General features: G+C 36.1%; 1 protein-coding gene, 1 long non-coding RNA gene and 2 other non-coding genes across 6 annotated transcripts in view; 1 reads left to right on the forward strand and 3 right to left on the reverse strand.

The window, feature by feature from the left end:
- The window catches only part of LOC113051981 (uncharacterized), a 15,261-nt gene extending 14,065 nt beyond the window's left edge, over window positions 1-1,196 (reverse strand). Inside the window, exon 1 of one of the 2 annotated variants that reach the window (XR_003276972.1) lies at window positions 1-1,196. This exon is cut by the window's left edge and continues 69 nt beyond it. This is a non-coding gene — a long non-coding RNA (uncharacterized LOC113051981). The other variant, XR_003276971.1, reaches the window with a different exon arrangement.
- A 4,398-nt stretch (window positions 1,197-5,594) lies between these two features.
- On the reverse strand, window positions 5,595-5,667 carry trnar-ucg (transfer RNA arginine (anticodon UCG)). The gene has a single exon. It is a non-coding gene; the product is annotated as a tRNA-Arg (tRNA).
- A 427-nt stretch (window positions 5,668-6,094) lies between these two features.
- Window positions 6,095-6,167, forward strand: trnar-acg (transfer RNA arginine (anticodon ACG)). Its single transcript has one exon. It is a non-coding gene; the product is annotated as a tRNA-Arg (tRNA).
- Window positions 6,168-6,346: 179 nt separating this feature from the next.
- Window positions 6,347-25,458, reverse strand: LOC113051982 (kinesin-like protein kif7). Of its 2 annotated transcripts, none has more exons than XM_026216191.1 (19): window positions 25,335-25,458; window positions 23,543-23,933; window positions 22,228-22,428; window positions 21,040-21,427; window positions 19,595-20,135; window positions 19,270-19,413; window positions 17,456-17,653; window positions 16,329-16,465; window positions 16,065-16,195; window positions 15,777-15,938; window positions 14,246-14,448; window positions 13,057-13,254; window positions 11,289-11,414; window positions 10,680-10,856; window positions 10,374-10,589; window positions 9,182-9,388; window positions 8,519-8,717; window positions 7,593-7,754; window positions 6,347-6,897 (listed from the first exon to the last, which is right to left on the reverse strand). In XM_026216191.1, exons 2-19 carry the CDS (start codon window positions 23,868-23,870, stop codon window positions 6,533-6,535), a joined length of 4,083 nt encoding a protein of 1,360 aa, XP_026071976.1. In that variant the 5' UTR covers window positions 23,871-23,933; window positions 25,335-25,458; the 3' UTR covers window positions 6,347-6,532. The 2 variants fall into 2 exon arrangements, with proteins under 2 accessions (XP_026071976.1, XP_026071977.1); XM_026216192.1 differs by having other exon boundaries at window positions 23,543-23,960; window positions 25,335-25,429.
- Window positions 25,459-26,329: the final 871 nt, after the last annotated feature.

A 26,329-nucleotide genomic window follows, 5' to 3' on the forward strand; every position in this document is an offset into this window, starting at 1 on the left:
TTTCGGTTATCTAGCTTTATGAAGGAAGATAAACACTCATACAGCTAGATAACCAAAGATAGCAACTACCTCCTGTCAACACTTTTTTTTAATGTGGAACATCTCATAGAGTTGACCTGATGAACGAAAACAGGGTTAATGCGCAATAAATAAATTACTCAAATTGCAATCTTTTTTTATAGACCTGTAAATGCTGTTAACAAGTCAAGTGTTGAATTGATTTATGAGGTTCTCCAGATCTCCAGCACGTGGTGAAGACACAATCCACAATAGTCTAGGCCTGAAGAGGCGGTGTGGATGCGTTTCAAATTGAGTCTTTGGAGTTATTGTCAGACTTTCCATTCATCAATCCGATTTAAACGAATTTTGTCCCTTCTGGTATCTTCGTTAGGCCCTAACAATGAGACAGTCATCACACCTCCACATGCCAACATCATTTCATCTTCACTTCGTGCATTATAATTGCGCAGACTGCAACAGGTAAGGACTTTTAGAAAACAGTTAAATATAAATCTTACTTTTCTCCCAAAAAATTATGCAACTAAGAAATAAGACCCACATAGCTTATAATGTTCGTATTATTGTTATTTAACAAGGACTCGTGTTAAATCTGTTTTGCACTAGCCTATAAACTATGAAGCTGTTTCTTGGCTGTGTTCAAGCGCGTCTACTGAACCCACGTTTCCCTCACGCAAATGTGACGTCATCTATTTAAATCTGATGTTAATTACATTTGGAGTTGTTTCTAAATGATGCAAATTATATTTTTTTTTCATCACGTATATGCATATTGTATTATAAAAAGTATAAGCATGCATTATAATGTCGGCAAATAGCCTAGAGCTATACAATTGTATTTTTTTTAAATATAAATGTATGCAAGAGAATTGCAATAAACATGCTTTACCAAAATCAAATTAATTACAAAATCAAGTTCATAACGGGATAAATCCCTGCAGCCATACAAGTGTGTAGTGTATATAATCCAAAATGACCGTAAAAATCTTCTTAGGTTATGTATGTCATCTATTAATATTACTGTTAACTATACACACGCTATATATATTTCACGAAAATGTCCCAAACATTCTAGATGCACCTGCTGAGAGTGTACAAAGTACAGAGGGCCACATGCACTTACCACTGAACACGGCCTTGACTGTCACATGGGGTCAGTTATAAGCAATTCACGTAAAATTTTAGGATCATACTCACATGCATGCATTTTAACATATATGCATATATTTATAAATTAAAGTAAATTTATAGACTACTAAGTTTCTACGAGTTACATGACCAAAACAATTCGGCGATTCGAGCTGTGCTATGAGTCAACTAATGTTTAAAAATACAAATGCACAGGAGTACGCAGAAATAATTGAGATAATTTAAAAATCTTACTTTTAACAATTGACGTGCATATTCCTCTCTGGCAGAAAGTAGGCTACGAGTGGCCGTGTGTCGGGGACAAATAGAGGATCCCGTGCGTCTTGCGTTGAAGAACATGACGCTAAAATCTCTGAGCAGCGCAGAAGCATCTGGTCAAAAGCCCAACTCTTCGTACATCTCTTCAGTGATGCGTTTTCCATTCAAAACTCGCAGTCCTTGAGTATTACAACCATCGAATGTCGCATCTCAGCCATCCAGAGAAGGGAACATGCAGTTTAATTTCCAAGATGGGGAATTCCTCCCTTGAAAAGCATGCTTACAGTGTTCATGCATGGACGCAAGAGGAGATGCAACATTTAATTTATGAAATCACGCACGAGTGTAACCTGTATGCGATTGTCTCATTCCCTTCGCTCCTGCGCTGTGAATGTAATGTTCTCTCTCTCCAGCTTGAGAGAGTCTAGTTTTTGACTAAATGCATCCTCCTCTGGCAGTTCTCTCCCGCAGTGACGTCACTTCAGCAGCAGGCAGCCGAGCGACCAATCAAAACCACACGCGCGTGCTCCCTTTCTCAGTTTCTCTCTCTCTCTCTTGCGCGCGCGCTTTCCATGGTTTACGGAGTGCGCGCGGGACATAGTGTCGCCTATAGGTTGCAGAGTTCCTATAGTAACCTAAAATTAATAAAGTTAAGCCTATAATTTCAGCATTGGCCTATAATATTTGCCTTTTAAAATGAGTAAGAGGTTTATTAAATTCAAAATATGAAACTTTGTAAAAGTAGGTATAGGCTTTATGCATTTATCATTTCAGTTTTGCACATACCTTCACATGGCAATTCACTATACGTTTATCTTTCTGTGACTGTAATCTGTTACTCTGTCATCATGTGTCTATTTTTCTCCAAGTAGGTTACTGAAGCTTCTTGAACCGATGAATAAAATCCGTGTAATTCAATAAATCTGTTTCTGGGTCTAAGGAAAATACAAGAGTGTAAGTACAATCATGTTTTAAATATCTAATAACCATATGCAGTTTGTTACCTTGAGAAAAATGACACTGTTATAGAAGAAATATGAGAGCAGACTTTTCCGTGCAATCTTACAAAAACCTTGGGACCATCATTGACTCGAAGTTGAACTTTGAAGCAAATTGTGAAGCAGTGTGTAAAAAAGAAGAACCAGCGTCTGTTCTGTTTAAAGAAATCAGCCCATTTTCACATTGACAGGACCATGATGGTGTTATTTTACCGTGCTTTTATTGAATCACTCTTAACATTTTCTCTGGTGTCTTGGTTTGGAAACTTATCTGGAAAGAACGAAAATTCACTGAGTCAAATTGTTAGATGGTCTAGTAAGCTGACAGGGGAGTCACAGTTTAGTCCAGCATCCTTGTATACCAGACAGGTACAGAGGATGACTAACTCAATGATAACTCTCATCCTTTGAACAATGAACTTAAACTTCTGCCATCTAGACCTAGATTTGTAGAACTAAGCGGTACAAAAACAGCTTTGTGCAAGCAGCTATTACTCAGTTGAATAAGGATAGGTCTTAGGAATAAGGAACAATTTTTTTTAATGCAATGAACTATGATGCATATATGTCGTTTAATTTTTGTGGTGTCTGTAAAATGTGGAAGATATGAGAACTCATAACACTGCCTATGGGTACAAATAAAGTGAACCTGAACCTATTTCCCGTATACTTTTTCTTTTCTTTTTGTTACATTTCTTATTGTTGCATATGTTACAATTATATATATTATATTGCTACTACATTGCTACAGACAATTATTTGTGTTTGATTCAACATTTGCCTCAATTCACACTTTATGGCTCGTATTATAGGCTATGGAGTTTTTAACTTTAAAAGAAACGTATATATGCAGAAGTAAGGCGCGAGCGTTTGCAAATTTATCAATTAGAAACAGGTCAGCCATAAATAACGATTTCTTGAAATCCACTGCATCTGTTTACTCTCATCGATCAACTGTAGGCTATATTCATTTATTTCATTTTATGTTACATGACAGATATTTCAAACATACACTCGATTTCTACAGCTCACTTGGTTTTAAATAATTTACTTGTTGTCTGTATATAACATTATGAGCACCAGTGCTTACTGTATTGTTATTTTTCCCCCCATTACTCTTACAATATCGTTTCTTTTTTAAACCAATAAAAATGAAAGGCAATCTTCACTTTATAATGTAGCATATTAGAATAGCTTTATAACATGGAGACGCGCACGCACACATTTATATGAGTGTCAATTTGTAATTAATCAGTAGGCTATGAAGAATGCATGTGTCAAGAATGCATGTGTCTTCTTTGGCCGATAGCGGATGGGGACTAAGTGCTTATATTTTCTTGACCCCTGCATGCGTAATGAAGTGTGTTTAAGTGAAGAGCCCGCTCTCTTCATTCACAAAGGTCACTTGGGTTAAATGCATGTCCTGTGATTGTTGATGTGAGTGTTTGGACATACCACTGTTCCAGCACTTACCGTGTTGATTTGAACTTGTAGAGCACTAAACGGGACTTTAACCAGACAATGAACCTTCAGTAATATGAAGAAGAGGGCATTCTCTTTTTTAAAGGTTTTTAGACTGTCATCTTAAAACTGCAAACAGGATTAATGGGAATAAATAAAAATACCCAGTCTCTGATTATCATTCGATTTTACACCACAGTCTTCATGTTATATTAGCCTACACAAGTCACTGGGCTAATGATACATGAGCTTGCCTAATATTTAAGATTTGTAAAAACGTATTGCTTGCTATCCTTAATGCTGTAGCTTATGACATGTCGACACTAATGTTGCACCAATGTTACGCAAGTGTTGCAAGGCATTTAGCCTGAGGTTAACAGCGCTTAATGATGGGCATGCACTCTTGACAGCAGCGACCCCTGGCGGTGAGTTTGCTCTTGATCCAGCGCGTATTCAGGCACTTCATAGGCATTAAGCTTTTGTCCGAATAAATGCAAATAGTTAATGGTTTCAAATAATTTAGAAAACTGTGTAAGTTATATGTAGACAGTATTAGTTTCCATGCTTTTGAAGTTTAAAAATATAGAATGAAAGTCTAAATATGAGTCAGTGTTGTATTGTCACGATGTAATCGGCAACATTACCTTTAATTTCCATTTAAAATGCAGAGGTAACATGTCACCCTTCTGTAACACTCACAGAACCTGCACAATTTTTTTTTGATCATCTGTTCAAAGAAAACGATTATAAACGATGCATTTTATTTAATACAATCTAATATGAAATGTGCGCAATTTACACCCATGTAGTTATGTTACTTTTATTATGTATACCTTTATTTTATATTTTACATTTTGATGTAAAATTACGTTTATTTAAGCGGCGCAGTAATCTCTAATCATTTAATAAAAAAAAAAAAAAAAAAAAAAAAAAAAACATTTCCTACAGTCTCTATCATAAATGTGCAGAAGAAACGGATGCAAAGAGTCAAAGCAGATAAATATAATTTATAGTTTCTCTCTCTTTTTTTTGTCATTAAAGGTAATGTAAACTGTGTTTCGTTGTCATTTATGTAATTTTATGCATTATCATATTAGTCCCCTACTGTGGTTGTATCTAATTTGCACATTTATGAAAACTGGTAAAATCCAACTTTTGTGGACATTCTAAAGATATTCAATTAATTTAAATAGGCCTAAATAACATAATGTATTTTTCAATTTATCAAAAACTTTCTGTCCGTGATTACTCTTTACGTTGCTCTTCTGACAAAACCCTTAAAAGCACTAAACATATCCTTAGACTTTTAAATCGAAATATGCTTCTGTTTTTGAACGCTATTTTAAAATCAAGTTGGTGATATTCACAAAGATGCCACATTCCTGCGGTCTAGACCAGAAAATCTGGTGTCATACCGCCACCCGGTGGCTGTTTTACGCGTCATCACAATGTGATTACCTGTAAATTAATTATCTAATGTGAAACATTTAGCATTGATTTTCACAGCTTTTGTTGACATTTAAGTACTCTAGCTGAACAATTTAAGTTGCATATTTTACTATATGCAGAAAATAAGTTAGTGAAGGAACTCTTAACGAAATGAATAAGATCTAGCCTATAATAAGCTTTTATTTATTTTCTGGCTCGTGAACTGCATCAGTTCAAATGACTAACTTTGCGATAGGCCTTCTCCTCGGATACTTAAAAGAGCGACCCCGGCAGGACTCGAACCTGCAATCTTCTGATCCGAAGTCAGACGCCTTATCCATTAGGCCACGAGGCCTGCCCAATAAGATAACAGGTCACGTGCCATGAGTTCTATTTTTAGCACCAGGCGTCACTTCTCCAGATAGTCCAGAAGAGGGCGCACACAGACAAATGCTCACTTACTCTCGATACGGGACGTTTTAGTAAGTTCGTAAAAATGATTCGTTTTTAGACAGTTTCAGGTTTCCTAAGGCAATTACACCACTACGAACTATTTGGCCTGTTCATGATTAAAATCAGACGCAGTGCTGTTAGTAAAAACGAGCAAAAATGTTCGCAGCTATTGCCGCTGCGTAGAACAAAAGCTAAAGATGATAGTTATTACTTATTTTACACATCTCTGTGGACAGTATTACGTTTTACGCCATTCCTTAATATAATAAAAGTGTGTCACTACATATGCATGCAGTATATAGAAATCTATCAAACATAGGCCTACATCCGGGCCAGTGGCGCAATGGATAACGCGTCTGACTACGGATCAGAAGATTCTAGGTTCGACTCCTGGCTGGCTCGATTCTTTTTTTTTTTTTTTTTATTAAGAATGTCGTAATGTTTCTTAGTTATTTTCATTTATTTTCCATTCTCAAATAAAATGACCTAGTTAAAGATTTTTTTAAGTCATTTAAAAAAAAAAAAATTTCATTATAAAAAAGTATTTTTACATTCACTACAATTGTGCCTGTAACAGTAGAATAATAAAAAAAGTGCTTGAAATGTGACTGAATGAATCAAAAGTACATTTCAAGGATGACTGATAAGGACAAAGTACAAATAAACAATTAACAATCATTCAGTAATCTTTAGCAATAAAAAGGATATGCAATATTCTGAAAACCATGGATTACTGGTAACAATACTGACAATACTAACTGTACAAACTACACTGGATTTCTCCGAACATCAATTATTGCTGAATTGGAATGAAGTGGTCCTGTGTTGAGGCTCAGTGTCCTTAATTCTCTCCGTGGTCTTGTGAGGGGCAGAGAGGCTGTCCCGCTCCAGTGTGTGGAAATTATTCTGTTATTTGGCAGTCCACAACCTGCTCTCTGCCCGAGCTCCTCCATGCTGTGCTGGTCCTCCATAGGGAGTGAAGAGCGCCTCCATGTGGGTGGAAGAGGGGCATGTACCAGCTCTCGCATCTCTTCTCTTGACTTCTGCACTCTCTCTGCTTCGAGGGTAGGCTTAGCATCTTCAGTAAGTCTGCACTGGTTCCCACCTGAAAGCCTACTGTCACAATTTGAACCTGTGAAAAGGTGTATAAAACATTTAGCAATCGAGCAATAAACAAATGGAGCCTTTGGCACATTAAAAGCAACCCAATATTATATTCATTACTCCATGAAACTAACAGATTTGCAGTCATGTTTTCAAATTCACTTCAAGTTATCAAGACACAACCAACAGTGTTTTTCCTCAAACCACTATCCATAAAACCATCCATGTCATGTCCAAGGCATAATTTAATAACTAACAAGCATAAATAAGATCTTTGAACTCTGGTTCTAAATGGTGAGTGGATAATGGCTTAAATATCAGTCTGTTCCTCACACACTAACTTTAGAAGACTTAAACATGATGCACAAATCATTTCAACAACTCAATTATGCTTTTCTGAGCTTTGATCGTAATAAGTGCAAGTATATATATATATATATATATATATATATATAAAAAGTGAGTCACTTTCATAGAAAATAATAGGTCTGAACAACAAAAGATAAAAATAACTAATAACTGTAAGATGTAATTAAGAAAGCAGTTGACTTCATTTATTCATAAAAAGAAGAAGAAAACTGAAAAATTTAGAAGCTGCTTTTTCTTCCGAAGAAAAAAAAATGACTGGAAACAAATAATAAAATATGTAGATATATAAAAAATCTGCTGGCTAAAATACTAAACATTTAATAAAAACGGTTACTGAATAACAGCAGTTGTCACCTTTGTTTTGTTCTCCAGCATGACTTACAGGGCCACATATTTCTCTTAGTTTGATGTTCAGCTCCTGATTGGCTATTTTGCACAAGTCCAACTCTTTGCTGAGGTTGAGGATCAGTCCCTCATACTGCCGCTGTCTACCGGCCAGACCCTCATCCATTTGTTCTGGAACCACAATAAAGTGCCAATACTTTCACCTTATATGCTCATAATGATTTGTGAATTCATGGTTGATATTTCCTCATTTTTAACATGAGCAGTTCAGAAATATTTCTACAGCTGTCATAAAAAAAAAAAACAGATGTTCTTCAGTCTTGTTTTTCAACCAAGAATAAATAACGATAAATACAATCTAGTAAATGTGCTTAGAGGAATCCTTAACCCAAAAATTGGAATTATGACAATTTACATTGGTTGATCTTTAAAACACAAATTAAGATATTTTATATAAACTCCAGGTAACCAAAACTAAGAAGATCCAAAAAGGTCATAAAGATGCTGTAAAACAGATCCATATGAATCAAGTGGCTTTAATCTTGTGTCTTGTATGCTTTAAATGGTAAATGGATTTAAATGTAGGCTTTTATTTGGTATGTTTGCCAAACGTGATTTTCTTCATGCATCTTAAACATTGTTCAGATGTAAATGAAACCCTAAATTAAATATCTACATCAGATTTAGTGACTGTATCTCTTCACTTGAATTAGGATTAAAACGCTTGATTCACATTTATTTGTTTCTTTATACTTTTTGGGGGGGATATTCTAAGCTTTGGTTAGCTGGAGTTTCTTAAAGTTTTCCTTAAAAATATCTTACTTTGTGTTTCAAAGCTTAAACAAATGTTTAAACTACATGCGGGTGAGTAAATGATGACTATTTTCATCTTCGGGTGAACTTTCCCCGAATACTGCAGTAGTCATGACTCAGACCTCGGCACTGCTGCAGCAGTAGCTGAATGTTTCTCTCGTGTTCCTTCTGCTGCTGGGTGAGTCTACGGTCCGCCTCGAGCTGCTGTCTTTCCAGAGCTGCTTCCAACCACCCAACAAAGTTCTGCTGTTCCTCGACTCTCAGCTCCAGCTCAGCTAGAGCCATCTGCAGCCTGCGCTCCTCCTCACGAAGAGACACGACCTTTACAAAACACGCACAGTGTTACAACAGTCACATTCTTAGCTGAAGTGGAAGGTCAAGTGAATAAACAAATATTAAAATTTCAATTTACTAGTAAAGCGCTTTTCACAATACATGCTGTTCCAAAATCACACAAGTCTTCGCCTTTGCTTAATGTGTTAAACAGCTAAAGTTACTTATATTAAAAGGCAGCATGAATATGAAAATATTATGGGGGAAAACATATCTACATTTGCCAAAATAGAGTAAATGTGACCACACAGGCTGGAAGCTAACGTGTGCCTGTGATAAACACAGACGTGCAAGCGTTGTAATTGTTTAACAGGGATTCAGTGCTGCATTACGTTGGTCACCAACTGAAGCAATCATAGATCGCACCTCTTTGAATAAAACTCACAACACTAAAGTGTCACCCTATAATTTCACAAACGACATAATTTGGGGAAACGCAGATGCTGTCTGACCTTATCAAAGTATTTACAAAGCAGAGCTCTAGTTTCAGAGGCGGACAGGCAGGTGAGTTTAGCCATCAGGTTCATCTCCCATTGTGTGAGCATGCTGCCTGACGCCCGCAGCTGCCGCTGTCTCTGGGTGATCGCCTCGTTTTTGTACTCGATAGCAGCATCCAGAGCCTCGATGGCCTCGTCTAGCTGGAACAGTGTTCGTTCTTCCTGATGTTTAACAGAGGAGAGAGCAGTTTTAATAAATTTAATTTGAACATCATGCAGACAACCGTGGTCTGGAAGTTTTTGCACCAAAAGTTCAAGAACTCTAAAATTCTAAAGTATTCATTTGATTAAGACATTCTAAATCATACAGTGTATTCCAAGTTAGTTTAGACATTCTAACTCAAAAAGATTTCTAAAACTCAACCATATTAAACATCAAACATAGATGAGAAATATTCAATATTTGACAAATTCGTCATATTTATTTTTATACTTCAAGGTATGTTTTTTTTTTACGCTGTGCTGATTCACACACAAATGATGATTTGCAGATTCAGATTCAATAATAAACTTGTACATTTTAAAAATTCAGACTTTTTGTGCACAGAGCAATTTAACCTGTGAATTGTATTTGTGAAACATTTTATGAATATGTAATTTTATTGCTTTTTGGTTATGCATATTTTTGCAAGTGAATTTGTCTACACGTGTGTATCTTTTACTATTGAATAAATTATGATTGAGACCAATCTGTTTCCCTAGCATTTTTGTATTTAACAGAAGCGAGATGCAAAAAAAAAGGGTTTTGTGTAAACTAGTCCTCAGAATTCTAACGATGCAAACAAATTTGGTTAAGAATTTAAAAATTTAAAAAATGCTTAGAAATTCCAAAATTCTAATGCATCCAAACAATGCTAGTCGGGAAATTCTAACACAGTGTCTACAACAATAATAAAATACATATTTAACCAAGTACAAACAGCGATTTTGTCTAAACTGGATGTGGTGGGACATACTGCTGATGCCCGGTTCTATTTTTGACGTCCTCCAAATGCCTTTGCTACTTCTGACATGAAGGACACATGAATTTCATTCACACAAATTGCCACTTTGTCCAGTGTAGAGCTCCTCAAGCTGTTGTTGTGTGTCTTGTCTATACACGGTGCAGTTCTGAATGTTAACACTTCTAAAAGTTCAGATTTTTCACCTCAGGAGAGAGCAGGTTGCCCTGCCTCAATCTGTCGTCCAGCTCCACCCTTTGTTTGAGGAGGAGCTCCTTCTCCTGCCGGAGGCTGGAGATCTCCTGTCTGATCTGCTCGGAGTCCTGAGCACTGCTACTACGCAGCAGACCGTTCCTCTCCATCAGCTCCCGTTCCAGAGACTCAATTTGGCTCGACAAGGTCAACAGGTCTTTACTTAGAGCCTGCAGAGAGAACAAAACATAGCACAACTTGTAAAGACTCATAACAGGGTGGACAATGGGACAAAGCAAAGCCGGCAAGTTTATTCAGACCTGACTAGAGCGAAGCTTTTTGGATTCCAGGCCGCTGCGTTCCAGGAGCAAGGCCTCCTTTTTGGCTAAGATTTCTTCTCTCTTGGTCAGCTCTCCCTCCAGGTCATCAAGACCCCGTCGTTGTTCCAAAACCTTCTCCATTTCCTCATCAAGCCAGCGTTTCTGCTCCTCTATCTTCTGCTCAACCATAGATGTTTTGAATGCATTTGTTTACTTATTAAATATATGCTTCTAAAATGAAGTCAAGTGTTTTGAAAGTATTCATCAGATACTGGATGGAACAGAATTCAAGGGATACATTTGAACTATACGTTAATTCCCTGGGAATCAAACCCACAACCATGACCTTGGAAATAGCAAATGCATTGCTCCAAGATAAATAACATAAAACACATATCAATACCAGGCTGAGAGGGAATTTCTGTTGAGACAAGCCATTGAAACATACCCTCAGCCACAAGAAAACAATAATAAAACTCCTTCAAACTTTAGTTAAACAGTATGACAGAGTAAAGAGATCTAAAAAAAAAAATGTTATTGCTGAGTAATAGCAATGTGGGAGGGGTTTGATAAAAAGGAGCACGATTTTGATTTTCTGTCTCAACCCACCTGCTGTTCCTCTAGTGATACGACCGAGCCGTTACTTCCACTCCTCCTCTGGCGCTGGAAGGCAGCGATTTCCTCCGTCTTAATCCTCAGTATTTTCTGCTGCTGTTCGTTCTTTATCTCCAGCTCCTTTGAGAAAGAGAAAGAGGCTGTCTGGTAAATTATTCTCTATTGAACAACAAGAATAACTGAGAGGCTGAGGTTTCTCTGCAGATTATTATTGTTCAGAATACAGAAACGCAGATGACTAATGCTGGCCCTTACAGAACAGAACACAGTTCCCTGAAAAAAACAGTGATGAACACTCCAAAAAACCATTAAATGTGAAATGTCTGCAACAGTCGCAGCACCATACAAAGAAAGATGTGATCTGTAGCAAACAAGACCGAAACATAGCTTAATTTCTATATTTTATGAAGAAAATGTGCGAGCACATTTACTGTTTTATATTTTATACACTACTGTTCAAAAGTGCAATGTTTCTGAAAGAAGTCTCTTATGCTCACCAAGGCTTTGATTATTTCACTCTTCAGTGTCTGATTTGCAGCTCAAAAAACACATTTCTTATTATTATCAATGTTTTAAATGTTCAACAATCAATGTTGGCAACCTTTGGCACACGTGCCAACAGTAGCATGCATAGAAATATAATGTAGCGATTCAGTATGGATTAAAAAAAGTCACTTGGCAGCACTGACAAGTTTATGAGCTTCTGGATGTTACTTTTTGCACAGAGCAATCTCAGCTCTGTGTGAGCGAGAAACATTTAAAAAGTTGAAAAACAATTTATGAAACCAATCAGTGGAAAGATTTGCATGAAAATCAAATAGGCCTTGTTCTTTTATCATATAAATTAAAAATGGGGATGTACTGTATAAATATATTATCTACACACGGCCAGACTTTATGAACTTTTTTACTTCCAAGATTGATAGAATTAGAAATAAAATTATAACCATGCAGCACTCAGCAACAGTATTGCATCAGACAGTGAACTATATATTCCTATATAAGGAACAATTCCACCCGTTCTCTACTACAGGACCTGGAAGAGTTGTACAAGTTTGTTAAATCATCTAAACCAACAATATGTATGGTAGATCATATACCATCTACGCTCCAGAAGTCATAGATCCTCTTATTTAATATAATTAATTCATCATTATCATTAAGATATGTACCAAAAGCCTTTTATTATTGATCCTGGAGAATTCGTTAATTACAGACCGATCTCAAATCTGCATTTTCTTTGAAACCAGGAACACTTCACACGACACTCGATGTGTACTTGTTACATCGTAAGAAGAATGGCATCTACGCTAATTTTATTCTGTTTTATTCTTATTCTGAGGTCACCGTAGCCACCCAGATACAGTCCGCATCCAGATCAGATGGTGGATCAGCTACTACAGTTAACATCTACAGCCCATAATGTCAGCGGAGACCAGGTCAAACAGACAAACCCTAGAGAAAGATCCCCGGTGAAGACCTCGTCGGCCATCGGCACAAGACCACAAGATTTGTCCTCAGTCCTCAGAACTAAACTGAGCTGGATAAAGACATCACTAAATCAACAATAAACTGACTGTAACTGATTAACTGACTGTTTTCTATTGTCCCCTTGCATTATCAGCACATATTTTTCCTGTTTAACACTAAAGCTGCTTTGAGTGCTAAATAAATAAAGGTAACTTGACTTGACTCTGTATTTCTCTCAGGCTCCGTTTCCCCACATTCACTGATAAAAGTCTGAATGCAACACTCGGCTCACCTTGACTCTGTGCTTTCCTTTCTGCATCTCACCCTCCAGCCGTCTCTTCTGCTGGCTCTCCTCTCGCAGACGGCGCTGCAGAAGGTCCTGCTGCTGCTTCATGATCTGCACGTTCCTCTCGAGTTCCTGCACACGCCGCTCGCTCTGCGCAGACAGCGATGCCAGCTGTGCAGTGTCCCGCTGCTTCTGCTTCAACACCTGAAAGCACAGCACGTGTTAAGAGCTATATATGTTACTGCCAGAATATAGATTTGCATTGAATTTTAACTGCCTCAATCTACGGAAAATGTACTATAAGTTAGTATATAATATATATATACGAATAGTATAATTACTGAAAAAGGAACACATTTCTTAATGCTTCAATTATGTTCTTCAAAGATTCTTCACACCTGAAAACTAAACCTTTTTAGGGGAAGTCGTGGCCTAATGGTTAGAGAGTCGGACTCGCAATTGAAGGGTTGTGAATTCTAGTCTCGAGCCAGCAGGAATTGTGGGTGGGGGGAGGGCATGAACAGTTCTCTCTCCACCTTCAATACCATGACTGAGGTGCCCTTGAGCAAGGCATCGAACCCCAACTGCTCCCCGGGTGCCGCAGCATAAATGGCTGCCCACTGCTATAAGGGCTGTTTCACATATCATTTAAGTCTCTTTATAACCATATTTAATTTTTAAAAGGAATGAAAAAAAAGTTGTGAGTGATAGAAGTACAGCGTGCACTGTTGTTTAAAGTACACAAGAAATTCAAATTGACTATATATTTTTTTTTTTAGCACATATTTTGTTATTTTTGTTATGATCTCAACTCAATCCACAAAAAATAATTGCTAGCCTTCGTGATCTTGAAACCAAATCTGAAAATGCACCTCCCCTGATGAAACGATGTCAGTTTGATGGCTTGGGCTTGAGCTTCAGTGTTCTTCTGAATGAAACACCGGAAGTAAAGGTGGTCGCAACTTCTGGTTCACATGGAGTTTAATATTATGATTGTTCAGCTGACTAAACATATTTTCGCCCAAAAAAACTTTCAGTAGGGAGAAACTCCTATGCCATTGTATCAATTCATGCTGTGGTATTCAAGGGTGAAATGTTGGTATTGTGACAACCCTTAAACCATTCTAGAGAAACACCACTCAAAAGGGATTTACATAATGACGCCTTTCGCAAGCCAAAGCAGCCAGACACAGACCTGAACTTTGCTCTGTGCAGCTGCGATTTTCCTCCTGCACTCCTGAGCCTTGGAGCGGTGAGCAGCGTCACGACTGCCCTGAGCCTCCAGGTCCTGCAGCTGCTTTTGTGCATCTGTGAGCTCCACACGGGCCTGCTCCGCCTCGGCTTCCAGCTCAGATATCTTATGACTGTACTGCCTGTTCATGGCCTGGGCATCCTTACCTAGAGAGGACACGATAATCACTGAACATGACAATATTTCTGATCAAATAAATGCAGCATTGGTGAGCATGAGAGACAAACATTAATAAACAAACATTTGAATGGTAATGTGCAAAGAAAAATACACTGTGAAACTAATACAGTTTTATGGCAAATTCAATACATTTCTTTATGAAAATAGGAATCAAACCATTAGATTATGTCATCTGCTAAATTCTGTGTGCATAAATTGAGATGGGGTGTCTTTACACCAAATAAAAGTGAATTTCTAACATTTACAGACATGTCACAAAACACTGGGCACATAATACTCTATGAAGCATTTAATATAATATGCTCCTATGCTTTGGACAACTTATATCATGCATGCTAGCTCTGTGAGCTTGCCATTTTGTTTCACAGAACTGTTTTTCACTGCTGTATATTACATTTAAATTTATTCATTAGCAGACGCTTTTATCCAAGGCGACTTACTTATATTAGCACAACTGATGAAGGTTCCTCATTGCATAACACAAAGACTCGACTAACAGATGATGAAACTGGTTGCCAATCATTTTCATTATCCATTATTAAAGTTTTTATTGATTAGTCATTGCACACTGGTAGGGACACAAAAAGTGCTGCAGGGATGACGTAATTTTGTAAGCTTAGTAGTACACGTTAACCTGGTTCCACTGACAAAAACCCAATATGATTCTTCCACTGGCTTTTGGATTTGCAGAAAATAAGATCTGCGACCAACAAAAGTTTATGATTCTTACATGTTCTTTTTTTCATAAAAATAATCTCTTTCATGAAAAATGTAATATCCCCAACAGCTTCTGTTGTCATGCTATTTAATTGTAAGCAACCACCTTTTTCAAAACAGGTAATTTTACGTCGTAGAATAAAATGTGAAAATATCCTGAGTTTGTTTTCACCATAGACCTTATTTCAGGCATTGAAATAAAAAAAATAAGAATACAGACTTTTGGCAAAAGACTCATAACTGCAACACTGTATTGGCTTTATATTTTGTAATATAATTAAAAAACATTGTATAATTGTATGTTTCAATAAAAGAACAACCAGCCTTCTCTAAATCATTCAGTAAATTAAGTTAACAGGCATTAATAAAATAAAGAATAGTTTAGAAACAACAGAACAAAGATACAAATGAAATAAACTGCTCTTCTAGTGGAGATTAATTAAATTATCATAACAGGTGCACACAAATATTTTCAGGTTTTTTTAGTCTGTACTCTGTGGCAGATATTTTTCAGAACACACTTTTTTATTTTTTTGTCATTTTAATACTGGTACCTCTGCCCAGCAGGTTTTCTCACCTGTCTTGACCAGCTCTTTAATGAGTTCCTCCTTCATGCGGATGGTGATGGACAGCTCTCTGATCTTCTGCTGTGCCTGGAGAAGCCCTCTCTCTGAGCAGAACTCCCCTCCAAAACCTCTCACGCTCTCCCACACCGAGCTCTCGCCAAAGCTGCTGTTAGCTGGAGAACCAATCAAAACCAATCAATGCCAACTGACTGAATATTGGAAAGAAACTAATGTGGGCCGGTGCATTTCCATCAAACACTGAGACCCTTGTCAAATGTTTTCAAGGATGTTTAACCCACATGTGCGTCTGGTGCATAGTAGACCCGGAGGATGGCCAAGTCCGAGCGTATGGGACAGGGTTGCACTGGTCCCAGCACAAGACCCTTGGAGCAATGTAGCATCTTTCTTTGTCCGGGTTACATTGATGGATCTGTCAAGAATGATGGCAATGCTGAATAGATTAGACATTTAATCTCAATGAACCTTCTTATTAGAACTGATTAAAAATAATTGTACATACTTATATGTATATTATATATTATGTATACTTATATATTAAATACCGTATATCTCTTGCAGTTTGAACATGGCCATCTTCATCTCCTTTCCCAGAGGTTTCATAGTGAGTGTTTCCACATCCGCTGTTCCACTGGGTCTGGTCTGAAAATGAGCTGTTGTCTACTGAGGCATCCAAGTCAACCTAAAACAGTTCACATAAAGGTGAAAACATGCATTATAATGCTACTTAATAAATACTATTAATTTTCTCCATGTGGATTTCAAAAAGTATTTAGTAAATATTTCTCAGCCTTTACCCAGAACAGAAAGCTCTAATAATAATTAACAATATTATAACATTTCATTTGGAGCAATTACATTTTAATAATAGTTTTGGTTTCGTTAGGGGCACCTTATCTACCATAAAATATCTGATAAACACACACAGTCACAAATCATTTCTAACAATTTCACCAATAACAATGCTAATGAATGATATTATTTAGATGAAAACTGTTATGTAATTTATAAAATACATTTCATTTATTCATGTGATGGCAAAGCTGTCTTCAGTGTTACATGATTCTTCAGAAATCATTCTGATATTCTGATTTGCTACGTAAGAAACATTTCCTATTATTATCAATGTTGTAAAATATAAACTCACCGTCACTGTAAACGCAGTGTTTCTGTTGTTTATCCACCTTTTGCAATTAATTACTGTTCAATTAACATAAATTAATAACATCATACAAAGCCAGGAAAACATACAAATCAGTAAGGTGCTTCTTCACTGCTATTTCTTTTCCGTGCTGCCATCTATTATTTTGGAGAACAGTGCAGTGGTTGAAAATAAGTTTAGCACACAGCCGCTCATAGCTTATAGCTTTAACAAATAACCCTGTTTTCAGACAATGCATCAAATGTCATTTTGTCATACATAAAAATAAACATCAAACGTGGGTTTAGGGGGTATAATTGTCCGTTAAGACATTACAATGTTACCTTGGCAATTAGCTGAATCTGTTTGCATCTGAAAGTATGTGGGTGAAGTGTTTGAAGATGTTTGTGCACTACTAACAGCAGCTCAACACAGGTGGTGGCAGCTGTGGATTGTATCCTGAATAAAAGGTGATGTGTGTTTGTGGTCGAGGACGCTGCCTGTGAGACAAATCAAAACATATCAGTTTACCTGTCTGATGAGGCTTCTGCCCACATCACTGTCACAGGGAGGAGAGAGGCGGCCGGCGGTGTCTGATGTCTGCAGTAGTGAGTTGTTAGGAGCCGTGTGAGGTCTCTGTTTCAGGTGGAGCAGCCCTTCTCCTCCAGGCCGAGCTAAAAGACTGTGAAGCTCCACTATTAGATCCTGCTGCTCCTGTAGCTTATCACTCTAGGAGCGAGAGAAAATCACATCCAGTTACAACCACATAATACAGAAATACAGAAGATTTAGAATTTTCAATTTGATGATAGAAAAGGCAGATCGATTTCATATGTACTTAAACTAGTTTAAGATTTCCATCAGCTTTATTTCAATTAAGGAAAATTATTTTGAATAGTTTTAGTTAACAACAACACAGACAGATATTTCAATTTTAATATATTTTAATCATCTCAATTTTGGTTTCAGTAATTTTGTTGTGCTGTAGACACTTTCATTAGTTTGAGGTTTACTTATTTCTGTTTAGCTTAAATCTCAGTTTTATTTTTATTTTATCACTTCAGCTTCAACTTAAACTTATTGTATTATTATTATGTCTAACTTTCATTTCGTTTTTTTTCATCCTATATTTATATTTTCTATTAGCTTTATTTCAATTAACAATAATTATTATATTAGTTTTAGTTTTAACTATAACAACAATGATAGAACAATAGCTAGAATGATAAATAGAACGTTAGAATGAATAGAGTGGCAGAACGATATTTAGACAGAACAATAGAATGCTAGAATTCTAGAATGACAGACAGACAGATAATAGCTTGTGTAAAGAAATGTACAAATTAAACTAAGGGGTTTAAAAAAAAAAGCAAAATAATAGTAAGAGTAATATTTGTCTTAGACCATACTGTAAATTTTTTTAATTTTTGAAATTCAATATGAATTCAATAGAAAAGACAGGCGCCTGCCATAAACAATTTAATTGATCAGTGCTCAGATAATTAGCACAACATGGTGTCTCTTGATTTAAGTGTTTTTGTGAGGACATATCTATTATATGATTCAACATTTAAAAAACAGAAACCATGTCTATTGGGCATGCTGAATAACTCAACAATTGAGCTGTGCTCAGATCTATCATCCATTTATAAAACCTGACTGCTTAGCTTTGTTGTCTGTTTTTATGGCTGTGGGTAAAATACTGTCTGTAAAATATACAAAAACAGACAAACAGCTCAATGACGTGCAGATATTCTAAGACAGCAAATCTATTTCACAATACCATTTTTGTAAACAAACAGGGTTCTCACACTTTTACATCCACAAAAGCGTTTCAACAGCTTTCCAAAAGAAGAGATAAATTATGGGAAAAGTATCAAATTTACCATCACTCCCTTAGGAAATACTTTCACTATTGCTCAAAAGTCTGTAAAATTCAAAAGTTCAGTAAAATTTAGCTTTGTTTTTTTTTTCTTCTGAAAAAATAAAAATAAAAATCAGCAAGGACAAAGTAAATTGATCAGAAGTGACAGTAAAGACTTGCATGTTGTTATAAAATATTTATTTCAAATAAATGCTGTTCTGTTTAACTTTATTTTCATAAATTAAAGACTGCAATAATGGCTGCTGAAAAAATCATATAAATATATAAATACATATAAATATATGTATAAAATAATAAATATATTATATAAATTGGTATAAATAAATGACATTTATTATTTATTTATTATTATCATATTATAATATTTTTTACTATGGAAACAGTTTTCCCCCAGACTCTGAAAAATAGCATAATTAAATCTTCATTCAAAAACACTAGGTAAAGATTTCAACTCTCTAACCTGTTGTTTATATTGTTCCATGGCATCTTCCAGGGCAGCTAAGAAGTCTGTGTTTTCTTGTTCTAGTTGCTCTATCTGGGCTTGCAGCTGGGAAATGAAGTCCTTGCGGTCTCCGCTCCAATCCTCTTTCACATGGTCTGGATCCTTTGGCATAAAAAGTCCCACTGCCGTGAGAATTACGCTGATAATCACATCATGAAATCTGAGCATATCTGAAATTAATGCTTTAGAAATATTGACCTGACAAGAAACATTATTTCCTTTTTGATGATGAATTGTTAAACATAAAATATTCATATTTGAAAATGGATGGCCTGCAGCCAACCTGGTTGTTCGGTGCCGCCCGCCCTCTTTTGAGCGCGGTGCTGACCTCAGTAGAGCCGCTCTCGATGCCGCTGTCCAGCCCTGACGCTGAGGTCAAACCGCTGCGTTCCTCCTCAACGGCGCAAAGCCACTCTTTCACCCGCAGGAGCTGACCGGCATTCAGAGATCCCTCGCCCTGGAGCTCTGTCAAAAGCCTGTAGGCTGAGTCCGTGCACGTCCTGTAATGGGCGCTCTCTGCTTGCAACTTCCTCACGTCCAGGTCAAAGGGCCGAAGTCTCTTCTCGGGGTCGGAGCGAGTGATAATGCGGGTTTCAGAGCGCTGGCGGTTTTCAAGAGCTCGTCTTAGTGCTTTGATCTGGAGTTCAAGTCCCTCAACACGGTCTGGTTCCCCCCGGCAGTTGACTGTAGCCCGGTTTTGGATGTTACGAGCCCGCTTTGAATAGTTGTGTGTGTTTAGGCTCTCATCAAAATCTGAGGAGGAAGGGCTTATGCAGGCAATCATGAGGGTTTTGGCATTGCCTCCAAGAGAGTCCTTTAAGATCCTGATACAAAGATGCAACAAAGATTGACACATATTAAACACCTTTAGACTAACTAAAGGATGTTACACAACACCACACAACACCAGCATTTCAATCAGAGATGTAAAAGATAAAATTACATTTTTAGAAAACAGGCTAACAATATATACACAACTGTTCAAAAGATGGTGGTCAGTAAGATTTATGTTTTTAAAATAAGTATGAAATGCTCATCAAGGCTGCATTTATTTGATGAAAAATACAGTAAAAACAGAACTATTATAAGCATTTAAAATAAATGTTTTCTATTTTAACATCTTTTAAAATGTAATTTATTTCTGTGATGGCAAAGCTGAATTTTCAGCATCATTACTCCAGTCTTCAGTGTCACATGATACTTCAGAAATAATTGTGATAATTCGATTTGCTGCTCAAGAAACATTTATTATTAATGTTGAAATCAAATTTAATGCTTCACATTTTTTATGGAAACTGTGATTTTTTTTCTTAAAGAAAAAAAAAAAAAACACAAGTGAACAGTGGTGTAGAAATACAGAACAATTATATTTCACAATGTTAATGTTTTGTTCAAATAAATGCAGCCTTTGTGAACGCCCTTGGAAAGACATTCAAAAACAAAAATCTTCCTACCAACCCTAAACTTTAGCACAGTAATGAATGTCAAACTAAAACTATTAAAATAAAAAGGTCAGTGATGCTTGGTTTTACCATCTATTTTTCCTGACAAAAACAGTTTAAATAAATAAACATTTAAATAATTAAAACAATAATTTACACTCCACTAAAAAAAAAAAATTTTTGTCTTTAAGAGTAAGCAATAGTAACTGATAAGGTCTAGTCTTTCTTGCAATTATGCTGTAATCAGCATTTAAAAAAAAAAAGTAAAAAGTAAAATGATCTGTACCTGGTAATTTTGGAATCTCTGTATGGGATATGAGTGCCTTTTCTTTTGGGGTCCCCAAGAGCTCCAATGACATTTCCAAGAGCTAGAAGCCCACTGTTGATCTGAATGCTCTCCTTGAGCCGTTCACCAGTGTTCCCGGTTTTGAGGACGCGCTCTGATCCAGCCAGGTCCACAAAATTAAATTTGGAAGAAAGGATCTGCACAGTCCCGGCCGCTGCTCTAGAACCTCCACGCCTCTGTTCCATGAGCACCGTGAAGATGGTGTGAGAGCGACTGGAGTGGGGGTTCATCTGCGTGGCCCCAGTGTGACGGGACGTCTTTCCTGACTCTAAGAGACTCAGCACCTCATCAAGTCCCTCCACTTCACATTCTTTCACACCGGAAAGCACTGTGGGTAAACACAAATGATGTCTTTCTTTTTCCGAACAGTCACATAGTGCAAAAACACTGCGAGTCACAACACAAAACACTAAGTATACAGACAATAAAGCATTTTAAAAGAGGAGAAGCATATTAAAACTAAAAAATGACTGAAAAATAAACAAATGCTGACAGGATTTTGTCAATCTATGAGCAGCTCACATGATTAAGTTTTACCTGCAGTGCTATTACATGCTGTAATTAGTTTAAAACCAGTTAAAAAAAAAAAAAAAAATTCTAATTAAAAATACAGAATTATATAGTTTAATTTAAAAATAGCTATATAATAATTATTATAACAATTGTGTGTTCCATAAGTTTTTTTTTGTTGCTGTTTTTTAAAGAAAGTAATACTTTGATGCAGCAAAGATGCATTATAATGATCAAAGGTGACAGCAAATGTAATGTTACAAAATATTTATATTTTAAATATATGCTTATTTTCTATTTATCAAAGAAATCCTGAAAGTATGAAGCAGCACAGCTGTTTTTAACATTGATAATAATAAGGAATGTTTCTCGATCAACAAAGCAGCATATCAGGATGATATCTAAGAGTGTGACACTTGAATCACAGGAAAAAAATACATTTTAAAATGTATTAAAATAGAATATTTATTTTAAATTCTGATAATATTTCACAATTTTTTTGGTTTTTGGTCTGAAAGACTTTCATAAACGTTTCAAAATCTTAATGAACGGGTGTATATTTCGTACATTCCTACTTGTTCTGCACTAAAAAAAAAGAGTTTTCCCTCAAAAACTTACCTAGGTTGCCCTTTTCATCCTCTCGAATATGTATGTCTTTACTGGCCGTCTCAACTTCCAAAAGGTCTCTGAAGACCTCTTTGTAAACCTCCATGTACGACACTCGGATGGAGAAGTCATTGAGGTCATTCTCGTCCAGCAGTTTGAAGATCTCAGCCACGGCTCTGGGAATGATGCCCTGCTCGTCATCCCTAAAAGCAGCTGCGGCCAAAAAAACCAACAGCAGGTTAATGAATGACTCTCTGAGGCAGAATGCTAAGACGCAAGATCTCAGATTGCAAGTGGAGCAGTGGCAAATGAACCGGGGGAGGTGTTGCTGGCAGCACGAACGTGCAAACTCGTGGAAGCATTAAGACACAGACAAAGTCTATACTAGCCTTGTGAATCATGTCTGGTTTAGATAAAGTCCAATTAATAATATGCAGTAAGGAACTGAACTCAGGTGTGCTTCTGATCCATTTAACAATCAACAAATCAGTTACTAAATATACATTACTCAATATACCTCCAATTTAAAAAAAGAACAACAACATTGCACTTTTATATACTGTTGAATTTTACAACATAGATTTACTATGAAGCTGCTTTGAAGCAATCTGTATGGTTTAGAGCGCTCGGGGTGGGCGATCTGACGATTTGCACCGTGATTTATCTTGAAGATGTCCATGATCTACTTTTCTAACTCATGGAAGAGATCGTGACCAAATGTTTCCTATTTATGTCTGTATGAAAATATATCGGCGTATCTTTTAGTTTCAGAAACACACAAAAATAAAATGCCTGCCTTGGGGAGTATTTACATAAATGCATTTGATTGGGAGAAGTCCTCAAGTGACAGCAAATCTTAAATCTTAAAGTGACAGCAGCCTAATAAACCTGCTGCTGTGTGTCATTAGGGTAAAAAAAAAAAACCACAGAAAAAGAGAAAATCACTAAGTGCTCCTTATCATTTTTGTAGCTTTAATAAATTGCATTTTACATGATTACGTTATTCCTTTTCAATAGTATTTCTTATCTGAAATTGCTTATCTATTAGATAGACTTACCTGAAAAAATGAAAACATGTTTCCTTCATTTGTATATTTGTTCTATTGCTTGTCATTTGTTTCTTCGTTCTGCATATTTACTCATCTTCAATTAAGCTTAAAAGCCTACTAGTTTTTACAGTTCAGTAACATGCAAAATAGCCTTAATAAAACAACAAATGATTGTGAACCTTCCTAAAAAAAAATAGTGATATGATATTTTTGCATATCGCCCACACCTATAACGCACTATATAAATAAATGGTTTGACTTATGTTCAAAAGACTTACAAATGTTGGATTCTCCAATGGTGTAGGTTTTGCCCGAGCCGGTCTGCCCATAGGCGAAAACCGTGGCATTGAAACCATGAAAGAAGGCCTCGATGAGGGGTTGAACGCACTCTGTGTACACATCCTCCTGCGTAGAGTTCTCCTCAAACACAAAGTCACAGTGGAAGTGGCGGTCATTACCCAGAGTGACGCTCTTCTCCTCTGGGTCCGCAGTGATGCAGCTCTCATGGTTGTGTAAAATCTCTTTGGGAAGCAGTGGACGCACCCGGACAGCCACCTGTACAGTGGTTTCCTCCACCTTACTTTGGCTGACTCCTTTGGGAGACATTGCTGAGCTGATTATTGGTCCCTCATTACTTTTGCGGGGCTGTGATACCGCTTCCTATGGCCACTGTATTAAATAAGCACCAGTTATGAACTGAAAGAATATAGGGCAAAACATTTGACACACTCAAAATAAAGTCTGTAAAAAATACACCCAAATGTACTGTTAATATAAGGAATTTTCTGCGTTGATTTTTCGGAATACAGTTCAATACAATTACCCATATTTTGAATTCTGCATTAAATTGTGTTTATGTTTAAGGGCTAAAGGAAATTTCAATAAATGTATAATATATTGGTAATTTTCTGCCAGGACATTTTCAGTTTTCCTATGGATTTCAGAGACATATCAAATAGCCTCTAGGCCAAAAAAAAAAAAAAAAGATATAATTATATATATTATTAATAAAAATGATAATAATAAAAAGTTTCTTGATAAAGGAATAGTAAAAAATAAGGAAATATAATACAAATAGGAATCATAAGCAACACTTCAATTCTACTAGAAATATAAAATAACTGATTTAGTTAGATTAGCACTATATTATAATATAGTATCAAAATACTATAATAAAAATTTAATTAAAGCCTTGAAAATAAATTTAGCAGTTTTTGCAGTGCAAGGCTATTTATTCTAAAACTATGATATAAATTATTCTTAAGTTACTATAAAAGTTTTTTTTTTTTATTATTATTAACCGAGATCACATGTGTACACTACAGCAGGGCAATTGAACTGGTGAATCATGACGATATTTATAAAGCATATCTTGCAATCACAAACTACATAAGAGAAAAGAAACTATAAACCAACAAGTTTTAAAGAAATAGTTCACCAAAAATTTAATGTATGTCATCATTTACTAACCCTAATGTCATTAAAAACCTGTTTGAATTTATTTTTCTTATGTTGAATACAAAAGAAGATATTTTGAAAAACCAAACAGTAACAGTTGACGGTCCCCATTGAGTTCCTTAGTAGGTAAAGAAATACTTTTTGGTTACCAGCATTCTTCGAGATATCTTCTTTTGTGTCTAACATAAGAAATAAATTTATACGGGTTTGGAATGACATGACGGTGAGTAAATGATGATACATTTTTCATTTTGGGGGAAATATCCCTTTAATGCTCGCAGCTACAACTAGTTTAGGAGAAAATTGCTAACATTAGTTGAGTTTAAACCTGTCCAGAACAACTTTCGAGCACGTAAAACTGACAATAATGACGAGATGTCTCATAACTGCAGAGGAATGCGTTTAACTCTTCCCCTAAACTTGGTTTAGCCGAGCCGCTACAAACGCTAGCCGCTAGCAAACTCATTAAAAGTTTAAATCTCTCTAACACTAACAACACACAACAGACACAAAGCACAGAAAAACACGCTCTCAAACCGCTTATGCCATGTCAAGTTTTGGATGTTTCTTGTTTTTTATTTATATAACGTTATATATAACTTTCAGACTTACTGTTGTTTTCGAATCCATCAATCCGACTCAGCGGGGAACATCACATTCCCAATCCCATTCCCAGAGCCAGTTCCCTCAATTTCCCTGGATCCAGAGCAGCCCACGACGAGCACTGCTCGAAGCAGTGATGTCATTCAGTCGGCTTCTCAAATGCCAGAGTAAAATCCTTTTAGTTTTGTTGTTCTTGTTGTAATATTTTGACTTAACCATTGTCTTTCCATTTTCTATATTTGGAGGATAAACACAACATTAAATAGTTGTTTTTGTTTGCATCTATTGGCTGTGATTTATAGCCACACTCACATCTTATTCTTACAGGAGCAACTGGGGATAGTTGTCACAGTTTATACTGCAGAAAATTAGCCATTTTAAATGTATTTATCTATTTTGTTATTTATTTATTTAGACAAATATAGGTTTATATTTGAAAGTCAATGTCATAAATTCCTAGGCATTATTATGGAGGTAGAAAGAAACATTTAACACTTGAATTTGTCCTACACTTGTCACATGTTATGGTTTTCATTTTTGCACCAAATATAGCTTAAGGAATTTTTTATTTAAATATATAATTTAAAATGATGATTTAAATACAACAGAGAAAAGACACAAAGCTAATTTGTGTAGGCTAACTGTACTTTTACTTAGTTATAGCCCTCTATAAGTGACTACTAGTGTCAGTTTCCTTTATGTGCTAGAAAGCGAATAGCTTTAAATTTAATTAATTTAATCTGATATATTGCATTTTTAAATGTATTTTCAATCAATTGTCTCAATTTTTATCAAACAACTTTCATTGGCAAATAGACAAATAAAAAGTCATTTATTTTATTGATTTATTTGGTGAACAGAGTACACATAAGAGTAGTAGTATATTACATTATTTAAAGTGTTAAACAAGAATTAGAATGTTTTTATAAATGTTCTATGTATGTAACAGAATACTGGGTTGTCATCATAAACATTTTGCCTGAAGAACCTCTTGCTCCTTAATG

The sequence above is a fragment of the Carassius auratus genome, chromosome 32 (genome assembly GCF_003368295.1).
Source record: "Carassius auratus strain Wakin chromosome 32, ASM336829v1, whole genome shotgun sequence".
NCBI lineage: Eukaryota > Metazoa > Chordata > Actinopteri > Cypriniformes > Cyprinidae > Carassius > Carassius auratus.